This window comes from Acipenser ruthenus, chromosome 9 (genome assembly GCF_902713425.1).
Source record: "Acipenser ruthenus chromosome 9, fAciRut3.2 maternal haplotype, whole genome shotgun sequence".
Lineage (NCBI taxonomy): Eukaryota > Metazoa > Chordata > Actinopteri > Acipenseriformes > Acipenseridae > Acipenser > Acipenser ruthenus.
The window spans coordinates 59,405,107-59,423,678 of record NC_081197.1 but is presented as its reverse complement, the minus strand read 5'-3'; the positions used below and the strand labels follow the sequence as shown (position 1 = coordinate 59,423,678).

The 18,572-nt window shown below is 42.5% G+C and overlaps 1 protein-coding gene across 1 annotated transcript in view; it reads right to left on the bottom strand.

Annotated features, from left to right (window-relative positions):
- Positions 1-18,572, bottom strand: part of LOC131737952 (cytoplasmic FMR1-interacting protein 1 homolog) — a 60,018-nt gene that overhangs the window by 23,979 nt on the left and 17,467 nt on the right. Inside the window, exons 8-23 of the mRNA XM_059030357.1 lie at positions 18,235-18,363; positions 17,352-17,456; positions 16,502-16,593; positions 16,195-16,312; positions 14,629-14,751; positions 13,974-14,099; positions 13,072-13,238; positions 11,991-12,138; positions 11,534-11,687; positions 10,554-10,710; positions 8,614-8,710; positions 6,263-6,339; positions 4,663-4,771; positions 3,869-3,988; positions 2,208-2,407; positions 149-236 (exon numbers count right to left, since the gene is read on the bottom strand). Of these exons, the coding sequence (XP_058886340.1) occupies positions 149-236; positions 2,208-2,407; positions 3,869-3,988; positions 4,663-4,771; positions 6,263-6,339; positions 8,614-8,710; positions 10,554-10,710; positions 11,534-11,687; positions 11,991-12,138; positions 13,072-13,238; positions 13,974-14,099; positions 14,629-14,751; positions 16,195-16,312; positions 16,502-16,593; positions 17,352-17,456; positions 18,235-18,363 (2,010 nt within the window). The remainder of the gene's footprint in view (positions 1-148; positions 237-2,207; positions 2,408-3,868; positions 3,989-4,662; positions 4,772-6,262; positions 6,340-8,613; positions 8,711-10,553; positions 10,711-11,533; positions 11,688-11,990; positions 12,139-13,071; positions 13,239-13,973; positions 14,100-14,628; positions 14,752-16,194; positions 16,313-16,501; positions 16,594-17,351; positions 17,457-18,234; positions 18,364-18,572) is intronic.

The window sequence follows — 18,572 nt, the reverse complement described above, 5'->3', positions numbered from 1 at the left end:
TAGGAAAACCAGTCTTAAGAAAAGCAGGTATTTGTTTGTTTTTCTTTCTGTGAGTATGTTTGCCAAGTTCTCAGTACGGTAAGGGAAATGTTTTAATGCCATTAAATGAAGTCATAAGTAATTTTCTACACAAATGCGATCAACTCACCTTTGACCCGTACAGGTACTGGGGCTGGGCATTGGGCTGCTTATCCCTCTGAAACTCCTGGGAGAAGGGCAGGATAGTGCGCACAAATCTAAAAGAGAAAAGCATTTCTATAGTACACTGCATTTGTAGGACTACAAACTTATGGTTTCCAGCTTTTTTTATGCAACAGTACTGCAGCATATTAAAACTGAGGAAGTTTCCCTTAACCCAGACGAACCCCACACTCTGCACCAACGGCAGACCTCAACGTGGAGGCACCCTTTGTTTCCTACTGGTATTGCATAATGCCTCACTGCCAGCGGTGCACACGTCATCCTGGAACTTTCTGTACAGCAGGGGCTCACTGCTTTCATGCATCATTGATCACACATTCAGTATTTACATTCATCATGCAAGTCTGTGTTCATCCTGGTGCTTTCTGTACAGCAGGGGCTCGCTGCTTTCATGCATCATTGATCATACATTCAGTATTTGTTCACTTTGGTGCTTTGACACACTCGAGTCAGTCCTGGAAAATGCTAACGGGGGGATGCACGTGTTTTTAAAAGGGTCGCACAGTGGCGTATTACACAATCTCTTCATGCTGCCGCACTGTAAAATGTAATAGTTGATAACGTTTGTGAAACGGTTCAGCGGTTACATCAGCCTGTGGTGCAGCAGGTTCATTCTCTAGAGAAATGTGAAAGGAGTCTGCTGATGTCAGTAGACAGTGGGTAGTGGAGAACTAAGAGCAGAGCTGGGGCAGATCAATAGGGGCAGAACAATTATACGCTTCAAGTCTAGTTTACAACTAATAAACTATACACAGGAAGTAGCTTTGCATATCATTAGCTTGTTTGATTTATGTACTGACTGTCCCCTTGCAGTTTGTAGTCATTCTGCCTCAGTTCTTACACAGGAGCTTCTCCTCAGTTCTAGTTGACTAGCATAGACATGTGTCATGAAGGCTCCACCAGCCAAATACTCCTTTTATTAGTAAGCAGGGATGGAAACAAGACTCCCTTTGCATAGCAGTTTGATGCATTCCTGGTTTTACTATGAGTTTAATAAGACACCCCTGAGCTTGTTACCTGTACACTGCGGCGAATCATGCTTGTATTATAATCTGGAATGGGTGAAACTGCTATGCATAGGGAGCTATTTCCTTCCCTGGTAAGTACCAGCAATATCTAGTGCACAGTAGTCTACTGCCAGTAAAACCAAAGGAAACTTGATACAAAAGTGGAGATGATGCTACCTCTCTCCTATATTAGGCTGATCGAGCCTGTCCACTGCTTAATCACCCAGAATTAATGAATAACTTAAAACAAAAGAAGGAGGAAATTAAATCTGAAGTTACTTTCACCCATAACTATTAAACAATCCACAGTGCTGGATATAGAAATACTAAAAGAAACAAATTCAACGACAAACGTTTCGACGACAAGTCTTCCTTACTTTGAAGACACTGAGAAAGCAGTGTAGCTGAAACGCCTGTCACTGAATGCATTAAGTTTCCTTTAATAGTTTCATTTAACTGTGATATCAGCCACTGCATTCATTCATTTGCTTCGCTGCACCCTGAACAGTTTATTTTTCAGTTCATTCTGTATCGTTTAATAAATGGTAAGCCCTGTTTCAGCAATGCAGGATTTAATTACTCAGTCTCTCTCTTGGTCGTGTGAGCTGGCTCTTGGATCGTGGCACAGTCGAGTATGTGTCTGTGTGGTTTAATTACTCACTCTCTTGGTCGTGTGAGCTGGCTCTTGGATTGTGGCACTGTCAGTATGTGTCTGTGTGGTTTAATTACTCAGTCTCTAGGTCGTGTGAGCTGGCTCTTGGATCGTGGCACAGTCAGTATGTGTCTGTGTGGATTAATTACTCAGTCTCTCTTTTGGTCGTGTGAGCTGGCTCTTGGATCGTGGCACAGTCAGTATGTGTCTGTGTGGTTTAATTACTCAGTCTCTCTTTTGGTCGTGTGAGCTGGCTCTTGGATTGTGGCACAGTCAGTATGTGTCACTGTGAGCATGTGCTGTGGATAAACAGAGAATAGGAGCAACCCCAGCTTTGGCTCACTAACCTGTTGGTGGACCCGTTGTAGCAGTAGTTTGGAAGGAAGTCGTAGTTGAGCTCCCAGAAGACATGAAGCGTGATTCTTCCATAGGGCGCCGACACATTGTGATTCGCCTCTCTGAACATGGCGTCAAAACTGTCCAGAGTCAGGAATTTACTGAGCAGCTTGTGAGTCATGCGATTGATTTCCACTAATCCATCCAGCTCCTACAAGAAGAACAAACAGCAACTCAGAAAGAGCAAAGGATTCTCTATACCAGAACCCATGAGGTACAACTTAGCTATCACTGAACAATGAAACACTTCCAAGCTAATTCACTTTCAATTAGAATCAACAAGCATGACGGTGACATTCAAGACACACCACAGACTTAAATTAAAAAACTAGAGCATCAGCACAACGAAACAGCAGACCACTACGACCCAAACCATCCACTGCAAACACATGTCAAAACAGGAGCTTGACACTAACAGAAGGACTCTACCCGATTCTGATTAATAGCTCTCTATAGCCTGTGGGATTCTCTGTTCATGCAAAACTCTGTAGAGTGACGGGTGTACAGCTGCTCTGTAGAGTGATGTGTGTACAGCTGCCTGGAAAACTAGCTGCAGAGCACGTACCATTGCCCTGTTGCTCTTTCTGTTATTTAAAACGTATAGTTGTTTCATATCTTAATATTTTAAAACAGGTATGTCAGTAACTTCGCATCCCCGTCACAGCTGTAAATTCTAAATTAGAGTCATCGGTACGATGAAAAACTGATGACAATGAACAGCACAGAAGAAGAATTAGCAATGGAATGATTAATCACTATTTGATAAGCAATTCTACAGATATGTGCAAACATATAACTGAGACATACAGATGGATGGATGGATGAAAATACATGCAGATTTGGCACTGAAGTCCATGTGTATGAAGCAAGGTGTGCTCTATAGACCATGATGGAGGTGAGGTCCTGTAAGATCAGGCAGTGAAGTCCATGTGTATAAAGCAAGGTGTGGTCTACATACCATGATGGAGGTGAGGTCCTGTAAGATCAGGCGTGCAGTCCATGTGTATAAAGCAAGGTGTGGTCTACATACCATGATGGAGGGGAGGTCCTGTAAGATCAGGCAGTGAAGTCCATGTGTATAAAGCAAGGTGTGGTCTACATACCATGATGGAGGGGAGGTCCTATAAGATCAGGCAGTGAAGTCCATGTGTATAAAGCAAGGTGTGGTCTACATACCATGATGGAGGTGAGGTCCTGTAAGATCAGGCGTGCAGTCCATGTGTATAAAGCAAGGTGTGGTCTACATACCATGATGGAGGGGAGGTCCTATAAGATCAGGCAGTGAAGTCCAGTGTATAAAGCAAGGTGTGGTCTACATACCATGATGGAGGTGAGGTTCTGTAAGATCAGGCAGTGAAGTCCATGTGTATAAAGCAAGGTGTGCTCTATATACCATGATGGAGGTGAGGTCCTGTAAGATCAGGCAGTGAAGTCCATGTGTATAAAGCAAGGTGTGCTCTACATACCATGATGGAGGGGAGGTCCTGTAAGATCAGGCAGTGAAGTCCATGTGTATAAAGCAAGGTGTGCTCTACATACCATGATGGAGGGGAGGTCCTGTAAGATCAGGCAGTGAAGTCCATGTGTATAAAGCAAGGTGTGCTCTACATACCATGATGGAGGTGAGGTCCTCGCTCTCGAAGCGGTTGATCGCCAGCTCCAGGGACTTGTACATGGCAGCAGAGACCCGCTGTGTGATCAGTCGGTTCAGGTCTATAGATCTGCCCAGCAGCTGTCCAAAAATCAAACACACACCATTTACCAGTACATTCTCTTGCTTTATTTGTAACATGCTGAGGTTGTGAATTTAGCGCTCACAGGTCAGACAAGCCACACAACTACAAATACGTCTGAACCCCGAGCCCCTTCTTTCTTGAGCAGAAGCTGCCAGTGGTCCCTGATTATGTGGTGGTTTTGTGATGTGGGCACCTCCTTGGGGATACATTATTAATATTAATTCTGATGCTCTCAATAATGTAATTACCATGCTTTGTCACAAAGGTATGAGCAGTTTTCTTGATATAATTAAAAATGCTAGGGCGAGATACGCAATCCTTGGCTTTATAAACCCTAGAATAATTTTCAGAAAAAACAATCCGACATGTCCTCACATTCACAGTGGGACAGGATGGGGGATACTGCCAATGTACTCTATGCGTGAAGTTTGTTTCAGTCGTGGTATTCATTCTGATTTTATAGCTGCAGTAGCAATATGCACAATGTTCATACCTATCTGTCTATAGAGTACTGCACATTTACCTAACGAGATAATGAGAAACCGACAGCTATAAGAGAAAACCTGTCGGGGAGGAGGGTTCTAGAACATGAGAGAGATGGGAGGGTTCTAGAACATGAGAGAGATGGGCCAACTGCCTGTGCACTGAAAGAGTCCAGGATCCTTCCTACCTGCACATGCCTCTGCTTCAGTAAGGTCTCATATCTGTTGGAGGCTGGCCATGGGATGTTAGCAGACTGGTTTTTGCACTCTGCGCGCAGTCGCTTGTCTAAAAGAAGGCTGTTACCAAAGCAAACATTATAAAACCAGGGGAAAAAAATATGTAAGCATCATAAACAATTCACTGTTACAATTACTTGGCTAAGCAGTTCACAGGACAAGAATGTGCTGTGGAGCAATGACACCAGGCATCCTGGGTAATAGGGAGCTATGATCATAATGAGCACCTACAGTACAGGACATAAACATGTCATGACCTCATTCTCCTGTGACAGGAAGATCCACGCACACCATGCTCTCTGCTGCAATGTGCAGCTGCTGCAGTTACCAGTCAGGTTTCATTGCCATGCTCTCTGCTGCAGTTCACCTGTCAGGTTTCATTGCCATGCTCTCTGCTGCAGTTCACCTGTCGGTTTCACTGCCATGTTCTCTGCTGCAGTTCACCTGTCAGGTTTCATTGCCGTGCTCTCTGCTGCAGTTCACCTGTCAGGTTTCATTGCCATGCTCTCTGCTGCAGTTCACCTGTCGGTTTCATTGCCATGCTCTCTGCTGCAGTTCACCTGTCAGGTTTCATTGCCATGCTCTCTGCTGCAGTTCACCTGTCAGGTTTCATTGCCATGGTCTCTGCTGCAGTTCACCTGTCAGGTTTCATTGCCATGCTCTCTGCTGCAGTTCACCTGTCAGGTTTCATTGCCATGCTCTCTGCTGCAGTTCACCTGTCAGGTTTCATTGCCGTGCTCTCTGCTGCAGTTCACCTGTCAGGTTTCATTGCCGTGCTCTCTGCTGCAGTTCACCTGTCAGGTTTCATTGCCATGTTCTCTGCTGCAGTTCACCTGTCAGGTTTCATTGCCATGCTCTTTGCTGCAGTTCACCTGTCAGGTTTCACTGCCATGCTCTCTGCTGCAGTTCACCTGTCGGTTTCATTGCCATGCTCTCTGCTGCAGTTCACCTGTCAGGTTTCACTGCCATGCTCTCTGCTGCAGTTCACCTGTCAGGTTTCATTGCCATGCTCTCTGCTGCAGTTCACCTGTGGGTTTCAATGCTCTACCTCGGGCACATCTTTGAACTAGTCATCTTGTAAGCAGTATTATAGCGTTTGAGATGAGCTGTTATTACATCTGGGTTTACTTATTAGGACTACTAAAGGTTAACTTGGGTAAGGTTGTTCAAGAATAGTGCAACATCAGGGTCTGTGTAAGGAACGGAGACCAAACATTTTGATTAAATGCCTAAATATACTCTTGAACCTCCTCTTATCTCTTCTCATCCTTCCTTCTTGCCTTTGATTTTGCTCCTCTTCTTACTTGCCAAGGTGTGTTGCTCTTAGCAGTTGCAGTTACCATGGCAATGGAAAGGACTAGTTCAGTCTCTGATGCCTCAGTAAAATGAATCATTTCTCAAAAATAGACACTGTGCTGTTTTGTAGCGTTACAGTAAAACCCAGGTAACATTTTCATTATTTTTGGAATTATTATTTGATACTTTGTTTTTCTGACCCCTTAATTTTGATTATAAAAAAGCATAACAAATTCTACAACAACATATACCAACCTTCCAGCTAGAATCTTGTAGTAGGCAAATATCTGGTCAGCAAGCTTGTAGACAAACTGGTCAAAACACAGATTTACCTAAAGGAAAAGCAACAAGCCAGTTTAAAAGGCTTTATACTGACAATGAATAAATAAACTATTATTATTATTATTATTATTATTATTTGTTTATTTAGCAGACGCCTTTATCCAAGGCGACTTACAGAGACTAGGGTGTGTGAATTATGCATCAGCTGCAGAGTCACTTACAATTACGTCTCACCCGAAAGACTGAGCACAAGGAGGTTAAGTGACTTGCTCAGGGTCACACAATGAGTCAGTGGCTGAGGTGGGATTTGAACCGGGGACCTCCTGGTTACAAGCCCTTTTCTTTAACCACTGGACCACACAGCCTCCTATCTAATATAATACCTAAGTACCTAAACTAACATTCCATTTAATTACACATGTTCTTCAAATCAAGGGCTACAGCTGAACATAGGAACACAGGGAGCCAATCAGATTGCACCTCAACAAAATTATATATAGTTTTGTTGAGAACAGAATGAAATATACAGTGTGTGTGTATATATATATATATATATATATATATATATATATATATATATATATATATATTTTTTTTTTTTTTCTTTTCCTGATCGGGGTTGTGATGACTGAAGTAAGTCAATAGGGGCTGGACCAGACTTTGCTGCCTAGTTCATGTGGTTTTGATTCGAAGTAAAGATAGCTGAGACACTGCTAAACCAAGTGTGATCACACAAAGATTAAATTGGCTTGCATAAAACAAGTGTGGCAGATTCCCACTGGGGGCATTCTGATAAAGATGCTCCCTTTAGCTGGATTCCCATATGTAATTATTCTCTACTAGTAAGTAAGGCCTAGAACGGTATTTTAGATAAAGTGACTACCTGTATTCCCCGTCTCATTAGAAATGACAGACCCGATTCAGCAACATATTGTAATTTCACTTTTGTAAAATACATATTTGAATGACTAAATAGATCCGTGACACCCAGTGGCTCACAAAGGCCCTGTCCACACTATATAACCAATCTCGAGAACCGTACTCGAAACCGCTCTAATTAATCCAGCTCAAAGCGTCCACACTGAAGTACCGTTTCATGTTTAGTCAGGCTTAATGCGTCCACACACCATTAGAATAGTTCAGTTACAATTCCCAGCAGCGCAACGAACCGTGGAAATGAATACGATAGTATCCCACCATGCACTGTATTTTATTTTAATGTGTAATGCCCCATATTAACAGAGGTCCACATTGCTAAAAAGAAATATAACAAGTATTGTGGGAAAAGTAAATCCGAACACACTCACACAAGTAGGGCTTGAAGTTTTCAGGTTTTATTTTAATCAGGTGAAGTCCCTTTAAACAAATTGAGCCGATTCTGTTTTATAATTAAACTCAGAAAAAGCTGTTAATTACAAAACAATCTTTGTTTTTACCTTCATATCTTGCCTGAGCCTAATTCTGGTCCTCTTAATTTTATTTCAAACAGAGCTGACAAATTACGTAATTTGTTCATCCCCGATCCTACTTTTAACTCGCATTTCATTTTTGCAGTTGCCTAATTTAACGTTGTGTTTTTGTTATTTTCCCCACTAGTTTAACAGAGATGTCGTGACAGATTTTATGAAGCATAAAAATGAATACCTAGTGCGGAGTGTACACTAATAGCAAGTCCGCCAAACATACCACAAAGCATTTGGGGATATTGGAGGATACACAAAAAAATGTAGTTTGGTATTACAGCGTCCACACTTCTGATAAACTGCACTACCTGATGTGATCTAATTAGACCCCCTGAGGTGGTCTCGAGTCCGGTTCTCGAGTACGGTATTAAATGCTGCGTAGTGTGGACGCAAACCGTATTTAGCACTTTTAAGCCGGCTTAAATGCAACTAATACGGTTTAAAGGCATAGTGTGGACAGGGCCAAAGTAACAGCACTGCAGACGGAATGCAGGGGGATTCAATGTGTCAGAAAACTGAGTTCCACCCCACGGAAGATCACGAAGTTTAGAGCACCAGGTCTGGCAAAACAGGCATGTCTGCTTTGATGCTTATTATTAGTCATATTAAAAAGGTTTCAACATGTAGTCATCCAGTTTGTGTACAGCTATGGCCAAAGGTTTTGCATTACCCTATAGAATGAACTCATTTAGCTTCATATGATGTTAAATAAATATCTAGATTATGTTCATATAGTTTTTTTTTTTTTGATTTTTTTTTTTAATTATGTCTCAATCCTACAATTCTAGGTGATGCTAAACAGTTGTCCACAGCTGTAGACGCAGGACCGTGGTTTTGCGGGTCTGGAGAGCGGATCAGTACCTCGGCTTCGATCTCATCGTAGAGGAACTGCTTCTTGAATTTCGTCAGGGCGTAGTGTGCGCTGTCGTTGTAAAGGTCCAAAGGATAAAGAACGTATCTGGAAGCAGGACAGGAAGACGCTTGTTAATTAAAAAGAAGCTGTAAATCTCAAGGGTCACATTTCTAACTCAAAGGAAGGTAGCCTCTCCAGGCATGATACTAGAATAGTAAAAACAAAACAAGGTGATGACACAAAGAGCTGCTGCCTCAGAGGGCTCAGCAGGTTACTTCACTTGTTCATTCAAGCGTTTCCAGCTCTCAAGGTTTGGGTTCAAACCGGCTCTCGTCACAAGTGCAATTAGCTCTGGTCTGACTGACTGACTGATTGATTGATTGATTGATTGACTGACTGAAGCTCGCAATGCACAAGCTGGCACTGTGCCCGACTGCCCCTCTCCTTGTACCTGATTCACAAGCATGGACACAAAAGAAATGCATAACTAATAGGGCAATTAACAATTAAGGCTGGCAGTCTGTTCGATACAGAAAAATGAGAGAAATTGTTTATAACCATCAAAGAAAAAAAAGAAAAAACACCTCCAAGTAAAACCTTGGATTTATCCACCCCCATTTTAGTTCTTGTTTGTCTTTTTTTGTTACTTTGTTTTGAAACTGGAACAGCGCCCACAGCTTTTTGTTCATTAATAGCTTCTTATTGTTTTCGCTGCTTAGCAACAGAAAGGAGGCAGAGCGGCCTCTTTGTCAGCGGTCAGGCTGGACCAGCAGCTGGAGTTACTGCTTGCTTGTTTTTGTTGCTACTTTACATGTCAGGTTGGAGTGTCTCTGCACATCCAGTACACTGCAAACACAGCATTAGATTTTCTTTACAATTTAAGAAGTATACTGTATAGCGATACATTTTCTGTGATCTCAGCAGATCTCCTAATCTCTGCATCAGACAGGGTCAGTTTGGTCAGTTCCTGGAATGGTGACCTCCAGGTCCTGCAGGAAGTGGGGTTGCTCACTACTGTCTTCAACACGTGACCCCGATGATCCCCCAGGGGGCAACACATTCAACCAGAAACAGACACGCCAAAAGTGGACGCTTCCTTTCAAACCCTGGGGGTGTCGTTTAAATATTTAGCAGTGCATCTTTTTGATTTCACTTCCTCCCATCATTGAGGTCTCCTCAGGTGACTCCGTCTTTACCTTAAACATTTTAACATACAGACACAGTGCCTACAGCACACCAATCTGCCTGTTAATGGCAGAGGAAATCACTACGAGAAAAATAAGCATGCAGATGTCTTAACGGCAGATTGCAGATCAGGACCACCATTCACGTACAATTCAATTCCACTCTGAAGAGATGGTTTAGTTTCATTAAATCATGAAAAGAGGCATTCATTGCCTTCAGAGTGCAATCAGCCTCTGTCTTACGAAGAATACTGCAATCCAATTTCATATGAGAAAAGATGAGGGAGCGCCGCACCACTTCTATCTTTGTTTCTCTGAGAATACAAAGGCTTGGAGTGTGAGCTTGACACAAGCACGGGGACTGGGGGGGCTTTACCTACAGCGACGGACAAACGTTTTGCATCACCCTATAGAATCAACTCATTCTGCATCATAAAGTCAAAAGAAACTGAATAATGTTACGCTAACATATTGAATTAAACTCCGCTTTGTATAGTTTTCCATATACTTACTAAGAAACTGACAAATGGAACAATGTGACATTTCAAAATCTAACATGAAATACTGTACTACTATTATGGCTTCCGTTAGACACTTGCAATATTATTCTGTAGTGTCTTTGATTACATGATGTTAAATAAAAGATCTAAATTCTGTTCATTCCAGGTGGATGCAAACCTTTTGGCCATAGCTGTAGATTACAGCATGCAAGACATTTATTAAACTATTTGAAAGGAAAAAAAATACAGAAGGGCATGTCTTACTCCATCATGGAGGCCTCCTTGGTGTCCAGAATGTGGTCGGTGAGGATCCAGGGCATGGACATGTCGATGGGGAACTGGATCCTCCTGCCCATGGTCAGCTCCAGGAAGAATTCACGGAACCAGAGCTGGGACAGGTCACAGCACTGCTGCAGCGTTTCTGGAGCGGAAGGATGAGGAGGAGACGAGACACAGTAACCAGGACAGCACTCACTGCAGGCAAAGCACTTCAACAACACAAAGCACACATCAAGTGAGGAGCTAGGGGGTTCACACTGTCAGGCTGTTTACATGCTGTCAAAGAACGTGTAAATATAATTCAAATTGATATTCATCTGAAACTCACAAAGCTGAACATGGTTTTATTAAACACATTCGGATTACTATTGTTTTAAATCTCCAGTCCAGGGTTGGCAGAGGAATAGCCTGGACTCTAACCGGTGCCCTCCAGGCTATAGGGCGCATCCTGCACTCCACGCGGAGCGCCTTCACTGGATGCGTCACTCGGGAACCCTCCGTTCTACAATCTTGATAACGGTACTTTAGTTTATTATTCTTCTCTGGTGTTTTTGCTTGTGGTTGTAGTTTGCTTGTCTTTCAGGACACGATTACATGCGAGATGCCGAGCCAGGTTTTCTTTTGCTAAATGATTGAAATAACTGCAATTATATTGACCATACTATCCAACTGGGCTGTCGTATCCCACTTACAGTTTACAGCGAAAGGACTTGAATCTAATGACTTGGCAAAGGTTGCACAGCGAGTCAGTGTCTGAAGGGTCGTTCAAGCCATGCAAATACTGACTCCCTAACTCTAACCACACAGTGATATTAGTAAGCATCTGTTTGTTTCTCCCATACAAAAAACACATGCAAGAAACGTGCAAGTTCTCTACCCTGCTGCTTCACTGTGGAAAGGGAGGTTGGGGGGCTGGTGGGCATGCTGAGCGGACGCCACGCACCTGCGGGGAAACACAATCTTACCACTGAAATTTAACAAGTGTGTGTAGAAGAAGGATTCCCGGTGGAATTTCTCCATATCCAGGATGGTGGGGCCCTCCAGGCTGCTCCGCATGGTTTTCTTGGAACCACTTTTGTCAGCAATGAGAGACTCTAGCATGGTTCTCACCATGTACAGCTAAACAAACAAAAAAGATAGGAACAAAAACCAGGCGAAAACCAGGTCAAATTAACAGCGCAATTAAACCTGAAACAGCAGCTTCTGCACTTCCAGGAAGGCACTGAAGAGAACAGCAGATACAAACCTGCCCTCTGTTAGAACTTCTCAAATGCTTGGGTGAGGCTGCCCACAGCAACGCCATCTCAAATACATATCAGAGCTAGAGCTCGGAAATATATTGGATATATCTGCATCTTATTTTTAGCGTGCCATGAAAGTGATCCAAGGCATGGAGGTGAGTTGTTCGAAAAGGAGAAGCACCTGTGTACTGGAGGGTCCCACAGCCCGTCTCGGCACTTTGATATCGAAGCCTCCCTTGGGATCCTTCTCTCCTCGGAGAGCGGGGTCGTTATGGGGCTCCCGTCCAGTCTCCCAGTCACATATGGTCTTCCTGATAGCCTGAAGAACACTGAAGACAGTGGGACAGGCGTTTCTTCATCGAGATTTAGTTCAGAACAGAAGGTAGGAAGCACTTTCACTTCTTATTTTTTTTACATAGTTATAAATGCATGGAATAGCCTACCAGGTGAAGTAGTAGGATCTAAAACACTGGGAACATTATTATTATTTTTTATTTTTTTAAAGACTAGTGTTCACAAACACTTATGTTCTTATGAGATACTATTAAACACAACGGTGCGTTTCACAGACACACACAGACTCGCTTGACCGTATCCTTACATTCAATTAGCAATGCGTTTTCCAAATGCAAAGAAGCCTGCTGACTCAGTACTTGTTGTTAAATCGCCTTGTAAAACTGCGCAGCTACAAAAAAAGAAGTACTGCAATCCCCACAAGGTCATCTTTCATTTCAGTGTACAACATGTACTGCAATCCCCACAAGGTCATCTTTCATTTCAGTGTACAACATGTACTGCAATCCCCACAAGGTCATCTCATTGTACAACGCTGCTGTTGTTCCGTACAAGCTCAATAATAAAAAAAACTCAGTTCGGATTTGCAGTAACTTTGAGTCTTTGCTTTAATGCCAATATCACACATCACAAAACCACAACTACATGTGAAGCAAACATGTCTATAGTGTGTTTTTCATATTGCAACGTTGGGGATCAATAAAAGAATTTGAATGGACTGTTTTAAAACTGATTCCAATCAGAACATTTTTAATTCATCTTTTTAGTTCACTTTTTAACCCCTTCAGGTGCACCGGGAATTGAGCGTTTGTTCACCTCATTTTATTTGTGGGACACATATATCTCTTGTACCTTAAAGGGTTCATCTGCAGAACAAGGCAAACGGAACGTTATTTAAAGTAGCTGCAGAGGAGCACCCAACCTGAACCCATGCGAGGCTCGCCTCACCCTGACGGGACGCGCCTCACCTCTGAATGACGTTCTTCTTCTTCTTGATGGCCTGGCGCAGGGGCTCCCTCAGGGTGAGCTGGGCGAAGTCTTGGAGAGCAGAGAAGATGGTGTGCCGAATAGCGTGGTTGAAGACACTCTCCATCCTGCCCATCAGGACCTGCAGACCCTTGATCATGGCCATCACCTGGAAAAACCAACACGCTGTGCTGCAGTACAGCATACTCAAGAACACGCTGGGATGCAATAGCAGCCTTATTGCCATCTCTGTGCTATATATTATTTTTATAAGTGAGCAGCAGCAAATCGTGCTCATTTTGAGTGGCTCATATTGCACACATCACTTTGATATTCTCTTGAGGTCAAGTTTCCAGATTCCCATCTGTAACACAGACATAGTATAATACACAGCAGCGGTTCTACAGAGTGCTGGTTCTGACTACAACAGAGGCACTCGACGATGATCCAGCCTTACACGTGTCTACTGTGAAAGACTCTGGCAGCTGCTCCTGAACTCAGTTCAACGTATAGACACACACAGGCTATATCAAAAAGTGAATACAAGACAGCATTTGTAAATGCATTAAGTGCCACTCACAATCAAATAAAAAGGTAAAAGAGGACAGTTTGCTTCTGCAGGTCATGGAGCCTGGGTGAGTTTTATTCATGCTGTAACTTTACCAATAATATCCATTGCTGAGGGCATTTCTAAGGGATAGTACTGCTGGTGTGAACTGACCTGTCATTACAGGCACCTTTTAAGATGCTTTGTCATCTGATTGGAAGCTGGCTGGTTAATATAACACTTTTCTTGTCGAAACTTGTTACATGTAGCCTCAGTAAGCGACCCAGCACCCTTTGGATGTGAATGTTAAAGTTAAGGTCACTGTATCACATGCCTCAGACAAAGAGCTCGTCTCACCTCCACGAGAGCGAACTTCTCCTCGGTGGTGTAGTTGTATCTTGTTGCCCTTTCATACTCTTCTGCATTGTCTGGGCAGTCTTTATTAGAGTACTTGTCTGTGGGATGCACCAGCTTCCAGGAGTACTTGGAGAAAAGAAGAGATGAGATAATAAACAGGTGCTCATCACATCCAGTACTGGGAGGAAAGAAGAGAGATGAGATAATAAACAGGTGCTCATCACATCCAGTACTGGGAGGAAAGAAGAGAGATGAGATAATAAACAGGTGCTCATCACATCCAGTACTGGGAGGAAAGAAGAGAGATGAGATAATAAACAGGTGCTCATCACATCCAGTACTGAGAGGAAAGAAGAGAGATGAGATAATAAACAGGTGCTCATCACATCCAGTACTGGGAGGGAAGAAGAGAGATGAGATAATAAACAGGTGCTCATCACATCCAGTACTGAGAGGAAAGAAGAGAGATGAGATAATAAACAGGTGCTCATCACATCCAGTACTGGGGAGAAAGAAGAGAGATGAGATAATAAACAGGTGCTCATCACAATGTATGCTTTTACTGTGGGGAAACTTTTACAAGGAACAAAAATCAGAGTGATATCATACTGTGGAGAGTACAGCCTTCAAAACAAGCCAAACCATGGGCTCTTACCACTTCCATGACATGGGCACTCCACTGCGACAGGAGCTGTAGCCCCTGCAGAGCCGAGTCAAACAGCTTCCGATACTCGGAGTCAGTCTTCTGGGCCTCCTGCCTTCCTGAGCCAGTCACAACCTGCAACACACCCAGGGCCTGCATTAGAAATGCACACTCCTCCACATGTGCAGTATCCCCCTATGGGACCTATGGGATACTGCGCTGGTATGCATTCTTTAGACCCAAATTACATTTGAGCTTGACAACTGTATATATTTTTATAGACATTCCATCTCCCTAGCATTTGGTTAAATATCTACCTGTCTGTTGTAGTAGTACATTTTATTAAAAACGTTTATTATGCAATTTTAAAACATTTCCAGCTGAAACTCATCAAAACAGTTGGTTTCTCCCATGTACTATGAATCTGACAGGCTTTCAAACAGAACACTGTACTGTGGGTTCTTTGATTAATTGAGTCTTCTGTTTAAATAACCAGATTAAAGGATGACTGATTATAACTGCAACGTCTGAAGAGTATTTGGAGAGTCCCAGCTCTCTGTAAAAGCCTTCTGAAGCTCAAGAAGAAAGCTGTGTAGAAATTGGGAAAGCTCCAACCAAAACCTACTGCATGACTGCAGCATTATCACCTTCAATTTCTTACATTTACAAATCAGGGCATGTGCCGACAGACAGAGAGAACAAGGCTATCCTACCGTAAAACATATATCAAATACAAACAAAAAAGAAAGACATTTACTTAATTCACTCACTACAACGGATAAGATTAGTTAGACAAGAACACAGACTGCTTGGCTACCACTGGCAGGCTCAAAGGTATTTTCAAATGAAGACAGAAACAAAAGCAGCTTCCCTGCGGATTGCTGCTCGAGTGTTTTGAAATACCTGCAGTACAAACACGACAATCAATCAATCTCTATTTTATATAGCGCCTTTCATAGTGGACCACCATCACAAAGCTCTTTACAAGATGCAGTAAAGCAGGTCCAGTTCATGAATAATGTGAATATTACGCCTCCTCAAGCACTGGTAAACAGGACACGAGAACATGCTCATCTATTAAATCTATATTCAGGAGAACACATTCTTATATATGAGCTTAAGAACAAACTGTACCAGGAACTTGAAATGTATCATACTGAAGAGCGGTTTAATTTCTCTCATTACCCATCATTAAACAGCTGCACAAACAGCTTGATAATTAGATGCAAATGCCCTTGATAGACTTAATTACAATTTCATTTTGAAGTATGTGGTTCAATTAAACTTGTGTACATAAATAAACAAGCCCTGCATTATATTCCCTCGTCCTCTTTTCATCATGCTTAAAAAGAGTTCACTCGTCCTGTTGCTCAATATTGAATCACTTTCACCAATAATGTGAAATAGACCACATGGAGCTGAAAGACTTCAGATCGCTTCTTAATACTGCCACCTTCAAAGAGAAGTCCACAAGGTAAGTTAAAGGAGTTTGAAAAGAGTTTATTAGCCCATTCCCTCCCCTGTACACAGTATATACCCACCCTGACCAGCGCGCACAGACACACCCCTAACACTGACCTCACTGTTGCTGTATCGGGCGAGCTCGGAGATGAAGCGCATGTGGTCTTCTCGGATCTGGATCATCTGCTCACAGATGTTATACTGAGGGCTGCTGCCAGTGGAGGTGCACGACCACCTGTTTCAAGAGAGACCGATCAATTAGGAAAACAATGCATTGCAAAGCAAGCTCTGTCAAGGGAGACTGATCAATTAGGAAAACAATGAACTGCAAAGCAAGCTCTGTCAAGGGAGACCGATCAATTAGGAAAACAATGAACTGCAAAGCAAGCTCTGTGAAGCAACTCCACACCCGAGAGACTCATACCTGGACTTGTTCTCCTCGAAATGCGCACTGTTCTTGATGTATCTCGACAGCTCAAGCTGCATATCACCAAACAATGGAACTACCTGCAGTTGCTGTAATAAAAATAAATAAATAAATAAAACTACAACATTACACATTTGCAAACACTCTAGATTTAGAAGAACCGGTTCTTAATACAGGGCTATTATATAAGGTTTGTCCAGATTTATTATGTCATTTTCCTGTCAGCCCCATTACTTCTAAAATGGCCATCTTGAACTGTTAAAGTTCAAATACAGAATTGAATGAATGAATGAATGAATGAATGAATGAATGGAGATGCAAAATAAATTGAAATATGTCATAAAACTGTCAACAGCAGGTAGGGCCACTACAAACTCTGCTCTCCAGAATGGGTGTTGATTAATTAACAATTTTTTATTTACATCCACTCTAAGTGTGAAACACATATGGACATACAGACTGTCACGACACCCTCAATTATCACTAAAGAACTTCCTAAGCTTCATCACAATTGCACAAGCGGTGTGACACGAGTACACATGTAAAGGCACATGCTATATCCACAGATTTTTATAGTAGCTGATCAGCCAGGCATCCTCACAAGGTTTTTAAATATAAACACAATAAGAAATACGCGGCGCTGTTATCCGCGCCGCAAACAATAATATAAATAATAATAAATAAATATATAGGGGCGGGACACTCCGCCACAGTCACACACAGTGAGTCAGTGGCTGGGATTGAACCTGGAACCTCCTGGGAACAAGCCCCTTTCTCTAACCACTGGACCACCAAGCCTGCTCGGTCTGCAAGCACGGCAGACCGCACTCCCCGCTCACAAGCTTACCTTAAAAAACTTGTCAATGCGGCTCAGGTTAATGCGCTTCTTGGCATCCAGTTTGTAGATGTTGCTCACTGACCCATCCATCAGATACAAACCAAAGCCCATTACCTGGGAAGAAAGTTACGTTTTTAATTTGTTTCATGTTGTTGAGGCGACACATTCTCTCCATACACGACACAATCGCTTGGATCCTCAAGGCCCAGCTTGACAAAGTTCTCATTTTCTTCTGTTCTCGATTATTTCATTATTTTTAATAGGGTAATTCCATTCATACAGCAATGCTTCTGGGTACAAGGAATGTTACTGGCTGAAAGCATGTCAATCAATAGAGGAGGCAGCTGATTGGTTATTGACAGAAAAGAAGCCCTTGAAGGGGAGAAGTGCAAGAGTCTACAAAAATGGCGTGCAAACAGAGATTTCTATAAACTAGAGTAGTACAAGCAGATCACCTTTTAAAATGAAAATACTTTTAAAACCACATCTGAGACCTATAAAATGAATGGATGGGCATGGCAGAGGAAACGTATGGAACTGTATCCACAATTACTTTAATGTGGATACTTCAATCAGAATTGTAAGGCTTGTTAACCTATTGGGTTGGGTTGCTATCTCACGTGCTGTTGGAAAAAAACACTTCTGATGTATTCTCATCATTGAAGTATCATCAAGGCATTATTATTCACGCACTTGCAGAAATAACTTCGCTGTGGTTTGCTACTGAAGAGCCACAAGTTACCAGCCTCTGGTGTGTCAAGTCTCTCTCTTCTAGGCTTTATTTGTTGACATTTATAAACCAGAAGAATGAGAAGACATTTAAAAGGTGAGAGAGAGAGAGAGAGAGAGAGAGAGAGAGAGAGAGAGAGAGAGAGAGAGAGAGAGGTCTTACTTTCAGCAGCATGTGTTTCTCGGTGGGAGTGAGATACATCTTATTCTCATAGTAATCCACACACAGGTTCACAATATCAGCCAGGAGCTCTTCATATGCAGGGATAACCTCCAGCTGCTGCTGTAAGGTCTGAAATACAATCAAACACAGGTCAGCAACGGACAAGTAAACCCTTACATAAGACTACCACAGCATTCCTGCAGTTCATCCATGCTCTTCCCATGGTTATACTACTATGCATTTACCATAGTGTACCTTGGTTTACCATACCTCGCTGTTCTTTACAATGCTTCCCTATGCTTTACCATGCCTCGCTGTTCTTTACAATGCTTCCCTGT